This window comes from Ambystoma mexicanum, chromosome 1p (genome assembly GCF_040938575.1).
Source record: "Ambystoma mexicanum isolate Mex_15411 chromosome 1p, UKY_AmexF1_1, whole genome shotgun sequence".
Classification (NCBI taxonomy): Eukaryota; Metazoa; Chordata; class Amphibia; order Caudata; family Ambystomatidae; genus Ambystoma; species Ambystoma mexicanum.
In genome coordinates this window covers 97,277,969-97,299,173 of record NC_090921.1, presented here as the reverse complement: position 1 = coordinate 97,299,173, position 21,205 = coordinate 97,277,969, and the positions used below count along the sequence as shown (strand labels likewise).

General features: G+C 46.1%; 2 protein-coding genes across 2 annotated transcripts; one reads left to right on the top strand and one right to left on the bottom strand.

Annotated features, from left to right (window-relative positions):
• Window positions 1-836: 836 nt before the first annotated feature.
• On the bottom strand, window positions 837-6,382 carry LOC138453389 (serine/threonine-protein kinase SBK1-like). The gene is made up of 3 exons (XM_069606223.1): window positions 6,214-6,382; window positions 1,845-2,047; window positions 837-1,439 (listed from the first exon to the last, which is right to left on the bottom strand). The coding sequence occupies exons 1-3, from the start codon at window positions 6,380-6,382 to the stop codon at window positions 837-839; spliced, it is 975 nt and encodes a 324-aa protein (XP_069462324.1).
• Window positions 6,383-19,969: 13,587 nt separating this feature from the next.
• On the top strand, window positions 19,970-20,368 carry LOC138453330 (uncharacterized). Its single transcript, XM_069606096.1, has one exon. The coding sequence runs from the start codon at window positions 19,970-19,972 to the stop codon at window positions 20,366-20,368; it is 399 nt and encodes a 132-aa protein (XP_069462197.1).
• Window positions 20,369-21,205: the final 837 nt, after the last annotated feature.

The following is a 21,205-nucleotide window of genomic DNA, read 5'->3' as shown; positions in this document are numbered from 1 at the left end:
ATACATGGCCAGAAGCATGAAGGGCAGGTCTACACAGAGATTTTGTTGTCCCGTCTTTTGAGTTGCAGGGTTTAGTATTATGTTAACAGAAGTCCTGCCATTCCTGGTTACTGCTCCACTTCTCCAGAATAGGGTAGAAGTCAGAGTAGCTATTCTGGGAGTAAGTCCCCAGAGAGACTTTTAGACCACCCGGCTGGCACGCACTGAGAGCACTGGGATTTCATCATTTAGGCCAGAGGTTAAGCTGTCTATTTCATGCATTGCTTAATGGGTTATCAAGCTTTAGGAAGGGCACAGTGGATGGGCAAAGGAGCATCTGCCCTGTTATGCGCAAATTTGTGGAGGGACTCTACTTCATTGTGTTCAGGGTGGGGAAGCCTTTGGGAGATCCCTGCATGTGGCAGAATGCTGCAGTCTGTCGCCAGTTCATGTTCTGGATCCCCTGAATTACAAATCTTTGCAACAGGGTCCACGATTTACACAGCTGAGCCATAGAGGCACCCATCATTTTACTCACCCAACAATGGACTGATGCTCACGTGGCTTCCACCTCGGGTCCAAGAGTGACGGTTATCTCCCCGTTCTTGACCTCCAACCTAAACGACGTCCCCGGGGGAAAGTCCTCAATGCCCTCAGTGAACACAAGGATAAGTTCCATGTCCGCTCGCTCGTGCTCGACCACTTCTTCTGGCTGGATAACCACTCCTTCCACCACCAAATCTTCTTCCTGCACCACCTCTTCTTCATCCCCCACCTCTCCCTCCATCGCCCGTACATCGCCTTCTGAACTATGCACCAGCTGTAGCAGCTCTTCCTCCTCTGCCTCACTTTCTGAGCTATGCTCCTGCAGTTCCAGCTCTTCCTCCTTCAACCTCACTTTCTGAACTGACCACTGCCACAAAGTCCTCTGCTTTCCAAGGCACATCAAGGTACTGCTGAATGTTCTTGATGGAGCACCTTCTCAGTGGGTGGAAGCTCAACATTTCTTTGATGCCCTGCACGGCTTCAGGGGTGAACCTCTGCCAGTAACCGGGAACAGGTGAACTGTACCCACTCATCTGCCACCAGTAAAAATCTTTGTAATGCCTGTCCGATGGCAAAGCCTGTTTCCAGGGGAAGAAGCCAGTCAAGGTGGTCACAATGACAACAGCCATGGCCCACACATCAAGGCTGGGGTGCAAGAACAGCGTTTCTGGCTTTCTGAGACAGCAAAGTTCAGGAGCCATGTATGGGATGATGCAGTTCATGGAAGGGATGCTGGTGCCAGCCATAGTTGTGAGCCCAAAGTCACTCAACTTGACGCAGCGGCACTCTGGGTCCATCAGCATGATGTTGTCCGGTTTGATATCCCGGTGCACAAGCCCCAGTCCATGCATATAGTCTAATGCGCTGGTGACCTGCAGCACACACCGCTTCACCATAGCTTCTGGAATTCCAACCTAGAGAAGAAAAAAGCAAAAGACGCAACATTAATCAATCGTTCATACAGCCCTTATTTAGCACCAATCAGAATTGCAATTCATTGTACTGCATTGCATATGTATTTGTGTTCTCAGCGCCTGCTCACTTCTTGTGTATTCCAGACAATGGACGAGGATAATGTGGTCTTTAGATCAATATCAAGACTCTATTGGTACACCCGTTATGTCCAAAGAAAGAGCTCAGAGCTATATGCCGAAACATTTGGCATGTTTAATGGCTAATGGAGACAAATTACCATGCCATTAATCAGGTAAACCCCAAGTTCTTCTAGTGTAAGCTATGGAATTAGCAATGCTTAATAAGTGACAATATGTAAGCAGTAGTGCCCTATATTCTAGTTTGTCCCTTTTTTGCTTCCGTACCTCAGGTATTAGAAGAGAATGAAGACTCCCAGCCGGTGCCACCTCCTGAGCGAGGATATAGTGGTCCACAGTCTGCCATGCAACAATCAGGGTAGTTATGATGCTGGGGTGGGCACTGAGTAGGAGGGATGTGCTGAACTCCAACAGGAAGGATTGCCGAAGTATGCGATTCTTGGGCAGTAGCTTCAGAGCAACAGTCGCATCTGTTGGAAGTGAAGGACGAAAAAATGCCTGTTAGTGTGACGTTATCAATATCAGTGTCAGCAGTAACAGTGGTAATATATAGACCCATAAAAATGCAATGCCCCAGGAATGTTTCTGGCATTGTATCTTTTACCCAACCCTGCCAACCCACACTCCATCGAAAAATCCACTGCCATCCACATTGTCTTCATCGACAAAATCTGCAAGATTCACCAGCATATTGACACCAGCTCTGCATTCACAGACCCACCTCACGTCCCTCTTTGCGAAATTTCCACCTCTTGGACAACATTCCAGACACTGTCAACAGAGGACATGGTCGAAACCTTGGCTGTCCTGAAAGACACATGGTATACAGAAGACATCCTCCAGCACCCATCCTCAAGATCCTCCTCACAGAAGCTCTCCTTCCCTAACTGGACATCATCAACAGCTCCCTAACTCAGGCACCTTACAATGGTGCATGGGGATCACAAGCCTTGTCCTATATGGGTTCAAGTCCTACCTCACCATCCGCAAGCAATTTGTTTCCGATGGACTCCTCTAGATTGCTACCCTTCACCTGTTCCTGTTGAGTACAGCAGAGTTCCGTCCTCTCCCCAGTGATCTTCAATCTATACACAAAGCCACTTGGAACCCTGCTTGCCACACAACACCCACCAATACACCAACGACACACAGCTATACCTCATGACTGACTCTATCAAGGACATCCATAGGCTCCAAGCATGCCTCTTGCTGATCCAGTCTTGGATGTTCAGTGAATACTTGAAGCTCTACCCCTCCAAGACAGAATTCCTACTCCTCACTGACAACACCGACCACCCAGACCTGGCTATCAACCATGAACTCTCAGGGCTTCACACCCAAGCTCACTTCCGGCGCAAGTCCATTGGGTTCCACATCGACAAAAACCTCTCCTTCAAGACACACATAGCTAAGGAAACTCAGAGCGCTTTGAATCAACTCTCCCTCTTGCGATGAGTCAAACCCTTCCTCTCTCCGGACAGCTTTAGATCCAGTGCTCAAGCACTATTTCTATCCCACCTGGATTTGGGCAATGCACTCCTTGAAGGCTTCCCGTCATCCTATGAGAAGTGAGAAGTATCCTATACGTGGCTGCATGTCTCATCAAGGGTCTGTGCAGATACGAACACCGGCCCTCATCGACCTTCACTGTCTCCCACTGCATGTGCAAATCACCTTCAAGTCTTGCTGCATCATCTATAAAGCAGTTCCCCTCAAGTCACCCAGCTACCTCGCAGGGAAACTCAGCATCTCCGGTGGACAGCCCACCACCAGAAGCAAGGACACGTTGTGAGGAGCGTGACAGTATTCTCCCACCCACTCCCTTTGGATCCTCCATTCAGGTGGCATGGGAAGGGCCATCGCTTTTATAGCCCGACCCTGGGGGTGGACAAGCATTGAGAATCACCTGAGTGGAGGGTCAAAGGGGATTGGGAGGATACCCGAGGGCCAGACGTGGTATCTTCCCAATCCTGAAAACACCTTACCCTACTCTCCCTCAGCCTTTGTGGGATGTTTACACTCTCACCTCATCTCCCTCTGCCCATCGGAGGACAGATTCGGGAAGAAAGAAAAGTGTGAAAGTTAAATGTGAAAGTAAAGCGAAAAGTCTGAAAGTGCAGCAAGGAGACATAAAGCAGATTGGGGTGAAAGGCAAGGAAAAGCCTGATCGAAGCTGAAAGTGATAGAAATTGGGAAAGAAGCAGCGAGTGGCCCGTAGTGAGAGAGGGGCACGAGAAAGGAAAAGAAGAGTGCCTGTGGCAGGCGAATGAAGGTGCACGTGTGCCCGGGAAAGAAAGAGGGTGCAAGTCTGCATGGAAAGAACAGCAAATCAATAAAGTGAAGGTGTGCACTGAAAGGAAAACAGAAGGAGAAAGGATGCAGAAAGCATCCGAAGAGCCTGGCATTTTCTAAGCCCTCTGTTTCTACCCCATGAAGGAATGGTTTGTGAATTCAAGAAATCATATGTTGCGTTTGTAAGCTGAAAGGGGCCTGGGCTTGGGGACAGGAACCCTAAGAGCCCTCACCAAGTCAAGAGACTTGTTAGTTTTTGTTGAAGTGGTAACATGATTGAAGCTTGGGGAAGGGAATCCTGGAAAGATTACAAAAGGAACTGCGTTACTATTTGGTGTTTTGAAACTTGATGAAGCTGAAGCTGGGTAAAGGGAACCCTGAGGGACTAAAAGATACTGAAGGTTGTTGGGATAACTAGAAGGGACCTGGGAAGACGGTCTTACTGTGGATTGAACTTATTTGTGTGACATTGACCCAGCAGCCCCTGGTTAGAAGACCACCTGAAAACAACCCTGGTTTCCAATTTTGTTGAACCACTATTTTTTCTTAGTTTTTAAAAGACTTCCTATCACATTTTTGTATAGAATGAGGGCAAGCATAGGTTTAGACACACAGTGACTTTTATTTTGGACTCAACGACGGCCATTAGAGGCATCAGTTGAGGGAATTATTCCTTTAGAGTTAGTGCCAGTCAGGCATTACACCATACCCAGAACTTTAGTCAATAAAGGTTTTCAAATGAACCCACTTGAGTCTGTGTCTCTCTTTATCATGGCTATCTCACAAGGTGCAGATTTGAAATCCGCCACTGCAAAAAGGAAAGGACCAGAAACAAGCCTTATCTGCCTACAACCCAAAATGATGGAACATCCTCCCCGTCAGCATCAGACTCACCCCCGAAATTTAGAAAATAACTCAAGACCCACCTCTTCAGGGAGTCTCTCCTCCACAATACATAGGCCCTCTTGTGCCACCGACTTGTTAGAAGCTGCATGGTCCTATACCTCCCGCCACCCGGTACAGCTGTACCCCCCTGTATCCTACCCTGATGTATATCTGCTCTGTTGTTACGATGTGAAAAGCGGTACGTTATGCTGTCGTGATCTGGGCAAAATCTTCCTCGGGGCCAGCCCTTTGAGAGCAAAAAATACCCAATTCAGCCCAAAATACAGGTTCTATTGTGCTGAGCAGTGATCTCATGCTAGTGACAAATGACACTTTCAAAGTTTTAGCATATTTATTCTAAGCAGTGAATTTCATATACATTTGGGATTCAAGTTAGAGAATATTACAAAGCATGAAACTTAGAGAAATGCAAAATATAGTGAAACATGGAACTTAGATAAACATAGAGAAATATAGAGAAGCATAGAGAAACACAGTCTTACGTCCCTTTAATCAGCACTGGGAGACCCTGGGCTCTCATAAGCTAGCTCTAAACAAGCCCCGCTCAGAGAAACAATGCTGCAGGACGCCGTCAGAGCCAATTCCGGGCACTTGTTTCTGCACGAATCAAGTCCACAGGACGATCTCCCCCTCAGTCATGGGAGCATGGATATTTTATAATCTCGTGCTGTCAGTCACCATGACGCACAGTTCCAGAACTTTCCCTGTGCAAAATATGGGCTTGCTCATGGAAAAAACCCAACTCTCTCTGAGATGCTCCCTGCTCGCTCCTACCCCTCCCTTGGAGCCCTCTCCGCGAAAGCACTGGAATGTCCTTATCAGCGTGTGGGCAAGGCCGTACCAGGCCTTCTCAGGGGAACAGGATTTGTTTACAAAGCCATGCAGGGCTACAGTTAGAAAGGCAGAATATTCAGATGGAAGCAGGGATGTATTAACCCCATCTGCAAGCTCTAAAAGGCATGCACTCATAGCTTAGTGTTTATAGCGCTTAAGACTGGCTATCTAAGCGCTATATAGGTGCCATGATGTTCCAAACACTCCAAAAATACCTATTAGCTACAGAGCTAGGGGCCCTCTCCCTGCCTGTCTATCAACAATGCATAATGTGACCTATTTCATACTAGGCCTGCATATTCCTTGTAGCTCACTACTGCATAATGGAAGTGCTACAACAGACTACTGTCAGCATTTTTAGCACATACTTTGAATACACTATTGGTTTTCAGCGGCTAATGCTGTCATCTAAAGCCCTGATTGGCAAGGTTGCAATTTCGTGTATCACTACATATGCATCTGTAATGTTGTACACCTCTGTAAAGTGCTCCATTATGTATCTGTATTGGTGTATGCCTCTGCAAAGTGCTCTGTTGCTTCTCGAAGCCAAGTCCATTCTCAATAAATATCATAATAATCATAATTTTAAAACCGCATATCTTACCTGAGCCCCGGTGCTTGCCCAGCACAACTTGTCCATATGTTCCACGCCCCAATTCACGGAGGACATCAAAGTGCTCTGCAATCTCGACGGTGACCATGTGCTCTGCGGTGAGCAATAGCAGGTCCGTCAGGGCACGTTCTGTGGACAGGGACAATTCTATGGCAGACATCTTGCTGGAGATGGAAATATTGAAGAGTGCTATCAGTTGATGTCTACTGAGAGCTTCCAGTCACAAGCAGGTCATCGCTGATGGCATATGGATTCTCATTATGATTGGCTATTAATATGCCCTACTTCATGCAACATACATGACCAGACAAATATCAAATATTGTGTCAAAAGTGTATATTTTAATACAATTATTAATTGCATATTATACAAAGTTAGAATTTATACAATTAGTAGAAATAGTTTTAATTGTCCTAAAAACAGAAAATCTATCAGATGCTGATTTTTTTTTAAATAAGTCTTTACTTGTGAATCAAAATGCTGAAATTTGAGTCGTCTTTCTATATTCAACTTCAAAAACCTCACTTCCAAAACGGTATCCTGCAATTAGAATGTTATGAGTGTCCAATATCCCCTAATTAGAATTTGTAAATTTCCATTGGTATAATTCCTCCAGAGATTTCCACTCCTATAAGTCCCCTTAGAAATGGTATGTTTCATTTATCATATATCTTCATTTGCACCATCCACTGTGAATCCTCATAAGTATCCTCTTCTTTGAATAATTGACATAATAAAAGCTCAAAGATAAATCTGATACTCAATACAGACACAGACAGCTTTAGTTACACCTACTTGCAGCAGTCACACAAATTAATGGCAATTACAAATCTGCCTCTTGTATAATTTATTTCAATGAGATGGGAGAGTCATCTTGCATTTAATTCATTCGGTCCAGACACAGACGCGTATAGCTACAACTACAACTATTGTATTCAGTTCTACCTATTATTGAATTCACTGAGATGGCAGAGTCATCTTAAATTTAATTAAGTTGAACAACTGTATTAACAAACTTGAAATTTTTTGATACTTTTATACAATATTAACTATTACATAAGAGGTCTTCAAAACTGTTTTACATATTTAATTCTTTTTAGACATCTATATCATTTTCCTTTATTTTCAGATATAAAGAATGTGAAAAGGAAAATCTTAAAGAGAACAATCAATGTTTAAAATTTAAAAAATAAAAATGAAACCACATGTCGGGTTTATATTATTAGGTTTCTAATGTTATACATAAATTGGTTCATGTTTTTGTTTTCTTAATTTTTTATAGAATTTACACTCCACTTGAGGAGTGTCTATGCATACTCCGATTGAACTACACAATTAGGGAAACACATGTCAAGGTTTCACAGAAGAGGATACATATGAGGATTCATAGTAGATAATACAAATGAGGATTTATGATACAGATTACGACCAGCCCCAGGGCAATACTCATACAGGCCTTTATTCATGAACTGTTAGAACGATGCCTTTAAAATCAAATGGTTCTAAAACATAAAAAACAGCCAATTGAGAATCAATGCACAAGCGCTTGTGTCCCCACCAAGTCTAAAGGAGCAAACACTGCAAAAGCAATAGAAAGCACTTTTAATTTCTCAGTGTAAGAATACACGTGAATCAAAAGATTTCTGAATTCATTCAAATTGTAGTTGTGTGGTTACTTCTAACCCAGATATGATGCAAGTATACTTGACATGGAGTAATAAAGCTGATGACAGATGGCTGCTTATGAGGGCAAGCTTTAATGGCTTGCCATTGATTGCCATAACTGCAAAGTGACAAGACCTTTTGGAGTGTCATAGTTGAAACGTGTTGTCAATTATACAACCAAGCCTAAGGCAATCTGTTACACTTTGGATTCATTTTCCTGGCATATTTTCACATAAGAAGAACCATTTTTGTCTTTTGAAAACAAATGAATTGTAATCTGTTTTGACCTACTCTTTTTTACTTGCTTACAGCTAATTCAAAATGTGCAAGTTAGGCTTTCCTGGTGTATTTAAGAGAGGGGTTAAGTTAAGGTAGAATTTTATTGGTGCAGTATGTATTTAACAATTTTGGTGTATGTTGTAAAAATGGTTTATTTGAATTATGTGCTGTTTTATGGAAAATCGAATTCTGAAATAAACACATTTGATGATGATTTTGGAAACTTACACATTCTAAAGGAGCGAAAATCTAGGAGAAAGTATGATATAAGGAAAAGTACATTCTACAATTAGAGGATAATGGTCATTCTAATATACACATGTTAGGATACAAGTGGAAACATGAGGCTATTGAAGTTGACCTTGCAAAGAAGACTCACATTTCAGGTTATCAATTTGCAAGTAAATACATTTAAGTGAAAATATCAACATCTGACAAATTTGGTGTATCAATGACAATTATTAAAATGGTTTGTACCAGATGTATATCTTTTTAATTATGTTAATGGTTTAAACAATCCTTACACAAAGCCAAAAGAAGTATAAGCAATTCATACAAAAATTAGAACATTATCAACATATAAAATTGAACTCCCAATTCAATCTGCTTAGTTTACGAAATAAACTTTAAAACACACAATGTATCCCAGATAATTTTTAAGTTTTGTAGAGGGATTGATCACATCCATGATTGTTTGATAAGATCCCATGAATCTACAAAATTCTAGGCCTTTATTTATAGGCTTATCAAATTGAGTATGTGCAAAAATCACTATACATTAATGATGGTGAAGTCCTATTAGATATCCTTTCCCATAAATTATCTATCACGAAAAAATAAGGGTCATTTACAAAAGAAGTTAAATACAGGATATGAAAAATCATGAAATTTAGACAATCATGGGCAAGATGCTTCAAATTCCCTTTTTCTATTGACCAATACCAACACATTGCTTGTGAATTGTCTTGCTTTTCTTGGGTATAAATAATGTCCCTCATGATGAGATACAGGCCCTGATTCATGGATTATTTGTGCAGAAAAAAACGGGATTTGAGCGCCATTCTGCCCACAAATCCCTTTTAACAAATGGGGATTTGCGGGCAGAATGGCGCACAAATCCCATTTTTTTCGGGGCAAATAACCCATGAATCAGGGTCTAAATGTAAATCGCATGATTGCATTCTATCTGAGCGATGGTGAAATTGAATCAAATATGGAGTTCTCGTTCCCAGCTTTCGGTGTTCCAATTTTAAATGATTAAAAAATGTATATTCATGAATACTTTGACAGTAATTATTTTAGGCACTATAGTGGACAACGAGAGCACCCGAGATATCAATAGGCATTCACAATGTATCAGATGGTTATTTTTTTTCACGTTGGGAAATAGCTTTAAAATCTTCATACAGGGAATTGCTAAGAGGCACCAGGAAGTTGTTACATATTTAGGGAAATTAGGGAAACACATGTCAAGGTTTCACAGAAGAGGACACATATGAGGATTCATAGTAGATAATACCAATGAGGATTTATGATACAGATTACGACCAGCCCCAGGGCAATACTCATACAGGCCTTTATTCATGAACTGTTAGAATGATGCCTTTAAAATCCAATGGTTTTAAAACATAAACAGTCTATTGAAAATCAATGCACAAGCGCTTATGTCCCCACCAATTATAAAGGAGCAAAAACTGCAAAAGCAATAGAAAGCACTTTCAATCTCTCAGTGTAAGAATGCACGTGAATCAAGAAATTTCTGAATTCATTCAAATTGTAGTTGTGTGGTTACTTCTAACCCAGATAGGTTGCAAGTATACTTGACATGACGTAATAAAGCTCATGACAGATGGCTGCTTATGAGAGCAAGCTTTAATAGCTTGCCATTGATGGCCATAACTGCAAAGTGGCATGATCTGTCTGATGGTCATAATTGACACAGGAGCTCTTAATGAGTTGAACTTTCTAAAAGCCTTGAATTACATCAAATGCAAGACCCTCTCCCTGAGCTGATGGAATTTCACAGACATCAGAAGTGGGGGGGTGGGATGATATATGAGTAAAGAGGGGAGAGTCCCACCTACTTCAAGTAGATGTCCAATCCAGATAAAGAGCCAATAAGCTGGCACCTGATAATATAGATAAGGTGGGGGTGGTTAAAGATGGTATATGGAGATGCTCAGTGGGAAAAGGGAAGCGCTGCCTGGTACCATCTAAGTGGCACTACTGAAAAATTGCTGTGAAACAGACCGTGCCTGGGTGTCGGGAATTGGAGGAAACCAGGGAAAGACAGAAACTGGGATCCATACAAGGAGAGGCCAATCAAAGGGGATTGATGGTGGAGGCATCCATGACTGAACCTGGAGTGGCCATTTGAGAAGATCCCTGTCCTTTCCCTATGAAATGAGGTGTTTTTATTTTCCCTCAGCACATAACCCAGAGCAATTCTATGTAAGTAATTTGTCCAACCAAACCAAACTCCTAAATTCCCCCATAGCCAACTGACACAGGATGATTCTGTTCGAAATCAACATTGCTTCCAGTCTGGATAGAAATACAGTCTGTTAAAGTATTTGGTACTCCTATTTCTTTTGCCAGACCCAAAACACCCTAACGGGAGGTGTGCATAAAAATGAAATTCACAATTGCTCCCCAATCCCCAAACAGTAACTTAAAGCAGAGGGGTTCCAAATCACAACTGAATATCTGGGTTTGTGCCAGAGGAAAAGCGTCTTCACAAAGTTAAGCAGAGTGAGGTCCTTGATTAAAAGCATACTCTCTACAGAGAGTGAGAAAGTGACTCCTGATAGTTCAATATATATATATATATATGAGATACACGTCAGCCTGTTAATGCTATTATCACATTACACAGGGATGAGAAGCTTGCCAGGGGATACAGATCAGTGCCTTAATGCACTTGTCCCAGGGGCAGCTTGCTGTGTGGCACATGTCAATGTCTTAATGCTGTTGTCAGTGTGCACGGGAATCTTGCGTGGAAATGCATGCCACTGTCTTTACGCAGTGGACATTCGGTATGAGGGACACTTGCAATGTCATGAACGTCCAGCGTTCGCGTTTGAGCCGGCTCCCACCGGATCCGAGATCCGGCACCAGATGTGTAGCCAGATCTTGAGATCCGGCCAGAGACAGCACTGGGGGCAAAAAAAGAAGAAAAAAAGAAAGCGCCTGCAGGCAAACTGTAACTTCCTCTGGTGACCCCGTTCAAGCCACGACACAGTATTTATGCAATGTTTGTCAGTGCATGGACCCAGATTATTTATTTATGTATGTAATAGTAGACGGATACCTACATCCATCAAATATTCCATAAATAAATATACAGTTATCTGACCAACATTGCATGAGTAAATACCCCTATTAACATTGAAACTATCACACACGATGCAGCCACCCAACTGCTTTATGTGGGGAGCTGCAGGAGGGTGGGGTTCAAGTATAAAAAAACGTTGCTTATGGTGACCACCAGAAATCACACTGTTTGAATAGTACCCACCCCATGGGTTTTTTTTCTTGTTAAATAAAATGGGATGCAAATTGGGCATCTTTAAGAATATTTACTCAGCAACACTGGTCACAACTATTTTCCGCATCGTGAAGTAGCTCAACACGAGTGCCATTGAAGTGGTTTAAAGTGGAATTGATATATAGTTTGGAAAAGAAGCAGCATGAAAGAAATAGCGCCGTTTATAAAACTATTATTTTGGACATTTCCTTTGATCGGAGGACGACTGCCAGTCCCGCCCAGCTAAACACTGCCTTCTCGGCACTGCCTCCTCCAAACTCTGCCCCAACCCCAGCCGTTGTGGGATCCCCTACCATTTTTTTCTCCATTTCCACCACTATGCACGCCACTTTCTTAATGCTGTTGTCACTGGGCACTGGGGAAGCTTGCAACGTGACACACGTAAATGCCTTAATGATATTGTGACAGAGCACAGGAAGCTTGCAATGTGTCAGTGTGGAAGCTTGCAGTGCGACACTGGAGAAACTTGCAGTGTGACACTGGGTACTAGGGAAGCTGGCAATGTGACATTGAGCTTGCAGTGTAACACAGGGGAAGCTTGTATTGTGACACAGGTCACTGCCTAATGACATTGTCACATGGTAGGGAGGCTTGCAGTGTGACACTGGGGACGATTGCAAAGTGATGAAGGTCAGTGCTGTAATTCTGGCGTCACTGAGCAGAGAAGACACGCGCAAGGGGTGCGTGTTAATATTGCAAGGATGTGTTCGCAGGGGACTGGGAAAGCCGGGGAGTTATCGCGATACTGCATTGTGTCAAGGGACCTCGGAATGCATTTGTCGCTGCCCTTATGTTGGGGTCGCGGGGGGCTTATCGTTGCAGGATGGCTATCGTAACGCTCGTTCTCACCCCCACCTTGTTCTGCGCTCAGCGCAGGTTTGACGCGCCCTGGAAAGGCTCTTTCGTGTGGTTGGGAGGGGTCGGGTGCAAGCGATCACTTGTATTTCCTGGGAGTGACGGGTTTGGGGGGGAGGCGAGGTAGTTTAAAGACAAGTAACGACGGTCAGACTTAGCTTTCTGTATTTCACGGGGGTGGCCGGGCCCCATAACAGACCGTTTTGTAGCGGTGAGATTGAGATGTGAGGCACGTTGGCGCTAGGTTGCGTTTTCTGTGTGTTTCAGTGTATGTCGGGCATGCTAGGGGTGAAGGCGCTCCTTTGGATACAGGGTGTTAGCAGACGCGCAGCGACCAGAGAAGGCGCCGGAGGACTCAGCCAATTCCACGAGCGGCCTGGTGGTGCCTGGGCACTGCCAGGACGACTAGTGAGCCCGCTACTAGAGCACAGAAGCCAGGCGACCGAGCCTGGTCCTGGCCACGGCTAGCCGCAGTTCCATGAACACCGCATCTAGGCGCTATAAAGCCACATAGGAGTCACTGCACTTATACGCGTGTAAATTGCGCGCGATAGCCTGACACATGTATTCCCAACCTCGTAACTCCGGGTGTTGAGCTCCTTGTGCGCGAGGCGCCTTGGAAACGGGCTGTCGCAGGGGCACGAGGGCGAGTAACAGCGCACTTATCAAACAAACTTAACAAAACCAACTTTAAAAAAAAAAAAGCTTCTCACTTTTGGCGGGGTTTGGGGGGCGTGAAGAGTTCATATTATGATGCATTTAGGATCTGCCATTACGTTACATTTAGCGGGCGGCTTCTCCCTACCTCAAGGCCGGTGCTGCTACCTCGGGTTCCGGCTTCGGACACTCCTGGCCCTGTGGCCCTGGGTCCCCGGGTCGGGCTTTCCTTGGGTGGTCGGTGGCCCTCGGATGTCTGTCTGGGGGTGCGCAGGCTTGGGTGTCCTCTCTGGGCGGGGTCTCTCTCACCTGTGGGAGCCAGAATAGGGTTTCATTTGTACCTGGGTCCAGAAGACAAGGAGCCCGCCGGCCCCCTCTCCAAAGAGGCGCCCTGGTTGGGCACCTGTGCGCTCAGCCAATCACAGCCCAGGATGCCTATGGCAGGGCTCTGGGTGGGCAGCACAGGTGAGGGTGGGGATTGGGGAGGGGGCTGCTCGCCAGGAGATGGGAAAGGGCACCGTGCGTTTACCCTCCATCATCGGTGTGCGGGCATCTCCCTCCTGGGGGGTGGAGGGGCATCTTCAAAGAGGAAGCGATGCAGAAATGAGCAACATTCCAAACGAAACAACTCCAAGACCAGGAAAATAGGGGGTACATAAGGCCAGCCATGGGCGCATCCGGTGTATTGGGAGTACGGGTTTACTTTACAAAAAAGCGCCCAGAAGTCGGCGATCGCTGGCGATAGCGCCGCGTCAAGCTATTGAAATAATTAAGGAATGGAGCCCCAAGCTCTGCCCGGACTCATAGACTCTATGCCACCTTGCCACGTTGCTCCCAGTGGAATTGCACCGCGGGCCCTGTGTCAGAAAATACCAATACCGCCCGCAATGCAGCGCCCTGATGCCCTGGTTGCTGATTTCTACCATCGAATCCCAGCCTCACCAGAGCTGTCGGTGCTTTTGGTGTTTGCCCGGTTTCGTGAGCTTTGCCCAGGGGGAGCCCCCTGCTCTTGCCCTCCTTAGTGCCATGGCTGTGAGCGCTCTGTTTGGACCCCGTGCTTTAGGCCCTGTTCGTGTCGCCGGCCCCTGTCCTTTGCCCGCGTTTCTACCCCGTGTGAACACTGGGGTGTAGGCCCCGTTTTACTTTTTTTGTTTTGTTACCATGGATGCCCCTTACGCTGTAGTCCGTTTATACCAATGCAAGCCCCCTTAGTTTACCCCGTGAGGGGCGGGGATTGGGGAGGGAGCGGCTCGCCAGGAGATGGGAAAGGGCACCTGCGTTTACCCTCCATCATCGGTGTGCGGGCATCTCCCTCCTGAGGGGGGGGGGGTGCGGGGGGTCATCTTCAAAGAGGAAGCGATGCAGAAATGAGCAACATTGCAAATGAAACAACTCGAAGACCAGGAAAATAGGGGTTACATAAGGCCAGTCTGGGGTGCATCCGGTGTATTGGGAGTACGGTTTTTACTTAACAGAAAAGCGCCCAGAAGCCGGCGATCGGTGGCGATAGCGCCGTGTCAATAGACTGAAATAATAAATGAATACTGCCCCAAGCTTTGCCCAGAATCATAGATACTATGCCACCTTGCCATGTTGCTCCCAGTGGAATCCGCCGCCGGGCCCTGTGTCAGAAAATACTCTGTAATTCGCCCCAGCGCCCTGATGCCCGGCTTCCAGGGGTGGGCGCACTTGCCTGATTTGTACCATCGAAGCCCAGCCCCAGTGTTTGCCCTGTTTCGTGTGCTTTTGCCAGGCGGACCCTCCTGCTTCTGCCGCTCTAGTGCCATGGCTGTGAGCGCTCCGTTTGGACCCTGTGCTTACCCTCTGTTGGCGCTGCGGGCCCGTGTGTGCATGCGGGCACCTGTGCTTTGCCGTGTTTCTACCACGTGTGAACACTGCTGTAGGCCCTTTGTTTCACCAGTATGCTCCTTACACGGTGGCCCGTTTATACTAAAGCAAACCATTGCCCCAGGTACCCTTCTTTTCTTTTCACCCTTGTGTATAGTGTGCACACGGTGGTGGTGTCTGGCTGGTGCACGTGGACGACGCCACCCAGGGCAAGTCTGGCGGAAAGTGAAAGAGCTTAAGCTCTTGATTCCCTGATGAAGTGTCCGCATGAAGTCCCCTTCATTACACACATTTCCCCCCGCCCCCTACCCCCCCCCTCCATGCCACTCTCTGCGCCGTTAGTGTAAAGAGGGGCTGTTCTTGATTCCCCTCGCAGGTGTGTCACTGGTGACTGACACAGATCACACCCCCGCCCTGAAATCCATCGCCATGACTAGCAAACGATCAGACCCCCGGAAAGCGGGGTGCCGGGGAGAAGAGGGGCTTTCACACCCCCTCGAGGGCTGAACAGCGACAGGGGGGAGGGGATTACATGCAAAGAAAAGCTCACTCTGTACCGCCAAGAAGAACCCTTTGCTTTTGGGACCCCTATTTTGTTTCTACCTTTAAAGACCACACAGTGCCTTCCCCCAAACAATTCACGGAACCCGGGTCCGCGGGCAGCCCTCGCGCTCTACGCGGGTAATTCCTCAAAATGGTTTATAATTCCGAAAATGCCATTTCCAAAATCCAGACAGCGCCACTTCAAAATATCATTGGGCGAATTGCGCGTCTTGTTTATGGCGTTAAAAAACGGAGTAAAACGAATATCACACGTTTCCGATCCCAGACACTGAAAAGCAAGGGGGTGTCCCTCCCTGAACAGCCAATGGCCTCGATTTGACACAGCTCTCCCTAGAAGACACCACACGGCCATTTATTATTTATTTATGTATTATTGCTTTTCAAGATACAGACTTTCTATAACCTTTAAAAACAAAAACATCGCATCATGATATATCAGCTGGGTACCGATATCGTGACATCGTGACTTTCTTCAGATATTCGCTACATGTAACATGTTCCCAAGCACCCATTGCCCGGCCCAGATATACCCATGTCCTGGGCACACGTCCTCCTGGGTACACTGCAGCAGCCTTGCACCCCTGCAATGGGACCGGGAGTGTTTGCAGGCGCGCAACACTCCTGGAAATCATTTTCCATACAGATATTCCAGACGCACACATGACGCTGCACATGTCCCGAGTGTAGAATACTAGGCACCAAGAAAACATCACCTTTAAAGCAAAAGCTGCATCTAGGAGGGTGCATTGCAGCTGTATCTACGGGGTGCATTGCAGCTGTTTCTAGGGGTTGCATTGCAGCTGTATCTAGGGGGTGCATTGCAGCTGTATCCAGGGGTGCATTGTAGCTGTTTCTAGGGGTTGCATTGCAGCTGTATCTGGGGGTTGCATTGCAGCTGTATCTACGGGGTGCATTGCAGCGGTATCTAGGGGGGTGCATTGCAGCTGTATCTAGGGGGTGCATTGCAGCTGTATCTAGGGGGGTGCATTGCAGCTGTATCTGGGGGTTGCATTGCAGCTGTATCTACGGGGTGCATTGCAGCTGTTTCTAGGGGTTGCATTGCAGCTGTATCTAGGGGGTGCATTGCAGCTGTATCTAGGGGTGCATTGTAGCTGCATCTAGGAGGCTGCATTGCAGCAGTATCTAGGAGGGTTCATTGCAGCTGTATCTAGAAGAGTGCATTGCAGCTGCATCTAGAAGAGTGCATTGCAGCTGTATCTAGGGGTTGCATTGCAGCTGTATCTACGGGGTGCATTGCAGCTGTATCTAGGGGGTGCATTGCAGCTGTATCTAGGGGGTGCATTGCAGCTGTATCTAGGAGGGTGCATTGCAGCTGTATCTAGGGGTTGCATTGCAGCTGTATCTACGGGGTGCATTGCAGCTGTATCTAGGGGTTGCATTGCAGCTGTATCTGGGGGAGTGCATTGCGGCTTATATAGGGGGTGCATTGTGGCTGTATATAGGGGGGTGCATTGCAGCTGTATCTAGGAGGGTGCATTGCAGCTGTATCTAGGGGGTGCATTGCTGCTGTATCTAGGGGTTGCATTGCAGCTGTATCTAGGGGGTGCATTACAACTGTATCTGGGGGAGTGCATTGCGGCTGTATATAGGGGGTACATTGCAGCTGTATCTAGGGGGTGCATTGCATCTGTATCTAGGGGTTGCATTGCAGCTGTATTTGGGGTTGCATTGCAGCTGTATCTGGGGGTTGCATTGCAGCTGTATCTGGGGGTTGCATTGCAGCTGTATCTGGGGGAGAGTGCATTACAGCTGTATCTGGGGGAGTGCATTGCGGCTGTATCTAGGAGGGTGTGTTACTGGAGACTGTCACAGATCACACCCCACCCCCAAACTCATCACCATGAATAGCAAACGATCAGACCCCCCGGAAAGACGGGCTCTGGGGAGAAGAGGGGCTTTCACACCCCTCAGGGTCGGAACAGGGAGGGCAGAAGGCGAGAGGTGCAGGGAGTGTTTAAAATGCAGAGAAAACAACGCATACCCTGCCTGGAAGACCCCTTAGCTTAGATGACACGCCCCCTTTACTGACTCATTTCACGAAACACCTGTTGGCATCTGGTCGCCCCCTTCGGCAATGGCACAAATGAGCTCAACAATAATAGCATGGAAACCCATCACCATGAATAGCAAACGATAAGACCCCCGGAAAAGGGGGGGCGCCGGGGAGAAGAAGAGCTTTCACAGGCCAGGGCACCCCGCACCTGAAGGGGGATGGGGTGGGTGACGTGGGAGAGGGGAAGGGTGGTTTTCTATATGCTAAGAAAACAAGTCGAGATCTCGTGAGAAGAGCTTTATTGTGCTGTCACACAGTCCCCTTCCTCAAACATCAGAGGAAAGAGGGGGGGGGGCAGCACTTGCATGTCCGCAGGACTGGGTCTGCGGACCCGAAGGCGCATTTGCCCCGGGGAAAAGCTTGCATGAACGTGTAGGATTTATAATAACGCTTAATCGAAATGACTCAGTGCCGCAGAGAAACATATCAACTCGTAACCATAGCTAACCATATATAGCATTCTGCTGAAATTCTAGCGAAACGTCATCTTTTAATGACACATATTCCCATGCATTCGACCAGAGAAACTGATACTAAAGGCACTCTGACTAAATAATTACTCCTCTGCAGGAGTGTAGGGATGAGTAGTGAATAAACCTCCTACACAGCCCATCACTACTACTAAAGCAGCAGTGACCCCAGCTCCGGAGGAGTGCAGAGATGAGTGGTGAATAAACCTCCTACTCTTCCCCACACTACTACCAAGCCAGCAGTGATCCCAGCTCTCCACGGGTGCAGGGGTGACTAGTGAATAAACCTCATACTCTTCCCCACACCACTACCAAGCCAGCAGTGATCCCAGCTCTCCACGGGTGCAGGGGTGACTAGTGAATAAAAGTCTCACTCTGCCCCACACTACTACCAGGCCAGCAGGGATCCCAGCTCTCCAGGATTGCAGGGATAAGTAGTGAATACACCTCCTACTCTTCCCCACACTACTACCAAGCCAGCAGTGATCCCAGCTCTCCAGGAGTGCAGGGATGAGTAGTGAATACACCCCCTACTCTTCCCCACACTACTACCAAGCCAGCAGTGATCCCAGCCCTCCAGGAGTGCAGGGATGAGCAGTGAATAAACCTCATACTCTTCCCCACGCTACTACCAAGCCAGCAGTGATCCCAGCTCTGCAGAAGTGCCAGGACGAGCAGTTAATAAAACTCCTACTCGGTTCCACACTATCACTAAAGCAGAAGAGGTCCCAGCTCTGCAAGAGTGCCAAGATGAGTAGTGAATGAAAGTCCCACGTGGAGTGTGAAGGAGAGGGAGGTCACTGGTGGTCGTAGTATTTTTTCAGTGGCAGTACTTTTCCTGGGTTGAGCCTCCACCGACCAGCAGCAGTAAAACCCCTTAGGTTGGAGCAGCATAGGGTGTTAAAGTGAGTGTGGTCCGCGGTTGGACCAGAGGTGCCAGGACCTGATTAATGATTCACATACACTGGGGTACAATGAGGTGCAGTACCACCCTATTTATGGAATTGCTACGTTTGCAATACTCAAATGACCAAAGAGTACTTTGACCACGCAGAGGGCTTCAGGGAACGAGGTAATATTCTCAAATCCAGCCATATAGGTAATAAGATGCAGGACTGTAAATCTGGTGACATTTGTAGCAGAACCAATGTAGGAGGGGACTACATGCACAGCTACAACACCTACATGGAGCAGAATGATGATCTTCCAAAAGTAAGAGAAAAGCAACTTGAGGGGGGAGAAGTGCTTTACATTGACGGCTCATCGACAATAGAGCAGACAATGGTGGAGAGACACATTGGGACGGCAGTGGTGAAAATAAAGACAGACAGTAGTCCCCATGTCTCGGTAGGCTGATGAAGGTATATTTCAGACTATTTCAGCACTGATGAAACAAGGGATTCTGGTGCCATCTGAATCATCCCGTAATACTGCAGTGTATCCTATCAAACAATTGAAGGGAGCTTCTTGGAGATTTATACAAGATATGAGACTGATTAACCAGATTGTAGAGGCAGAATTTCCTTTCGTTCCGAACCCGGTGACGATTCTATGCAGTATCCCCGTGGAATCTCGAAAAAAAACATTTTTCTTGATCCCATTGCACAAAGATTCACAAGACTTGACTTCCTTTACATTTTGCCAATCTCGTCTAAAACATACTCGTTTGCCCCAGGGGTACTGTGAGTCTCCATCGTTCTTTCACAGAGTCCTAAGAGATGGATTTAGGCAATATTGATCTGAAGAGCGTGGTGATACAGTGCGTCAATGACATTTTAAAATTGCAGAATGACGGAAGATGAGTGCAGACAAGATTCAATTCAGTTGATGACTATTCTAACAGACAAGGGATACATGGTAGACAAGGAGAAATTGCGATATTCCCAAGAAGAGGTGCTATACATAGGGCATTTGATTTCACATGAAGGAAAGAAGGTGACACCTGAAAGGTCTGAGGAGATTATGAAAACCACAAAGCCAAACACAGTGAAACAGATGCAACAGTTTTTGGGGCTATGCAACTATGATAGAGCCTGGGTATGTGACATACACAAGACCTCTTTGCAGGCTTTAAAGAAAGCACAGATGGACAAGGTAACAATAGAATGGACTGAGACGCTGGAGGAAGGTTTTGATGAGTTGAAAAAAGCTATTTGTACAGTCCCCGTTTTGGGAGTTCCCAATTAAGCTGAGGAGTTTTATTTTTTTTGCACACGAATGGGACACTCATGACAGCCGTATTTACTCAGAGGAATATATTGGGGTACCCGCCTTTTGCATCTTACAGTGGGATTTTAGGCCCATTTATGAGGACACTTCCGTGCGAACAGTCATTGGCAGCTGCTACGTTCGCAATTAGCATGGTTTATAGTTCCCCCCACCTGGAGTAGGACTGGAAAGCATTTTACATTTGACTATCCATTAAAAAAAACATATATATCTGGCACTTTGCTTTTCTTCTTATCAGGGAGCTATATTCTTCATTTATTTAAGTGACTCTCATTTTGTAAACACAATATTCATAATATATCCTTGTGCTCTTCTGGAGTGTGTAATATTAAAGCACTACATTTCCTGTGCTACCCCAAACTAAGTGTGTGACTTTTTACTTTGAATAAAGGCAATCTAATCCTGATTTCTACAATTATGGCCAGGAGAGTGAACTATTTGACCTACCTACCATTTTATCTATATATCAGTTGAGGAGGGAGGATCTGGCACCCCCTGTACACATGTTTTATAAATGTTGTATTGCTACAACTACCGTGGTAATGGGCGCAGTATAAATGCCTTTTACCTGACAAGTTTGAGTATGAGAATGTGCCATGGACTGTGAGCAATGTTGGGGTCCATGCCAGGGTGCTGTAGCATGTAAATGGGCAAACTTTCTGCCAACAACTTCTGTGTACTATTTCATTGGGACACACTGAAGAAAGCACACTTAGACAGTCTTCAAACACATGTGTTTAATTTCTTAGTCAAATGCATTGAATAACAACACACCATTGCAGCCAGAAACAGCTG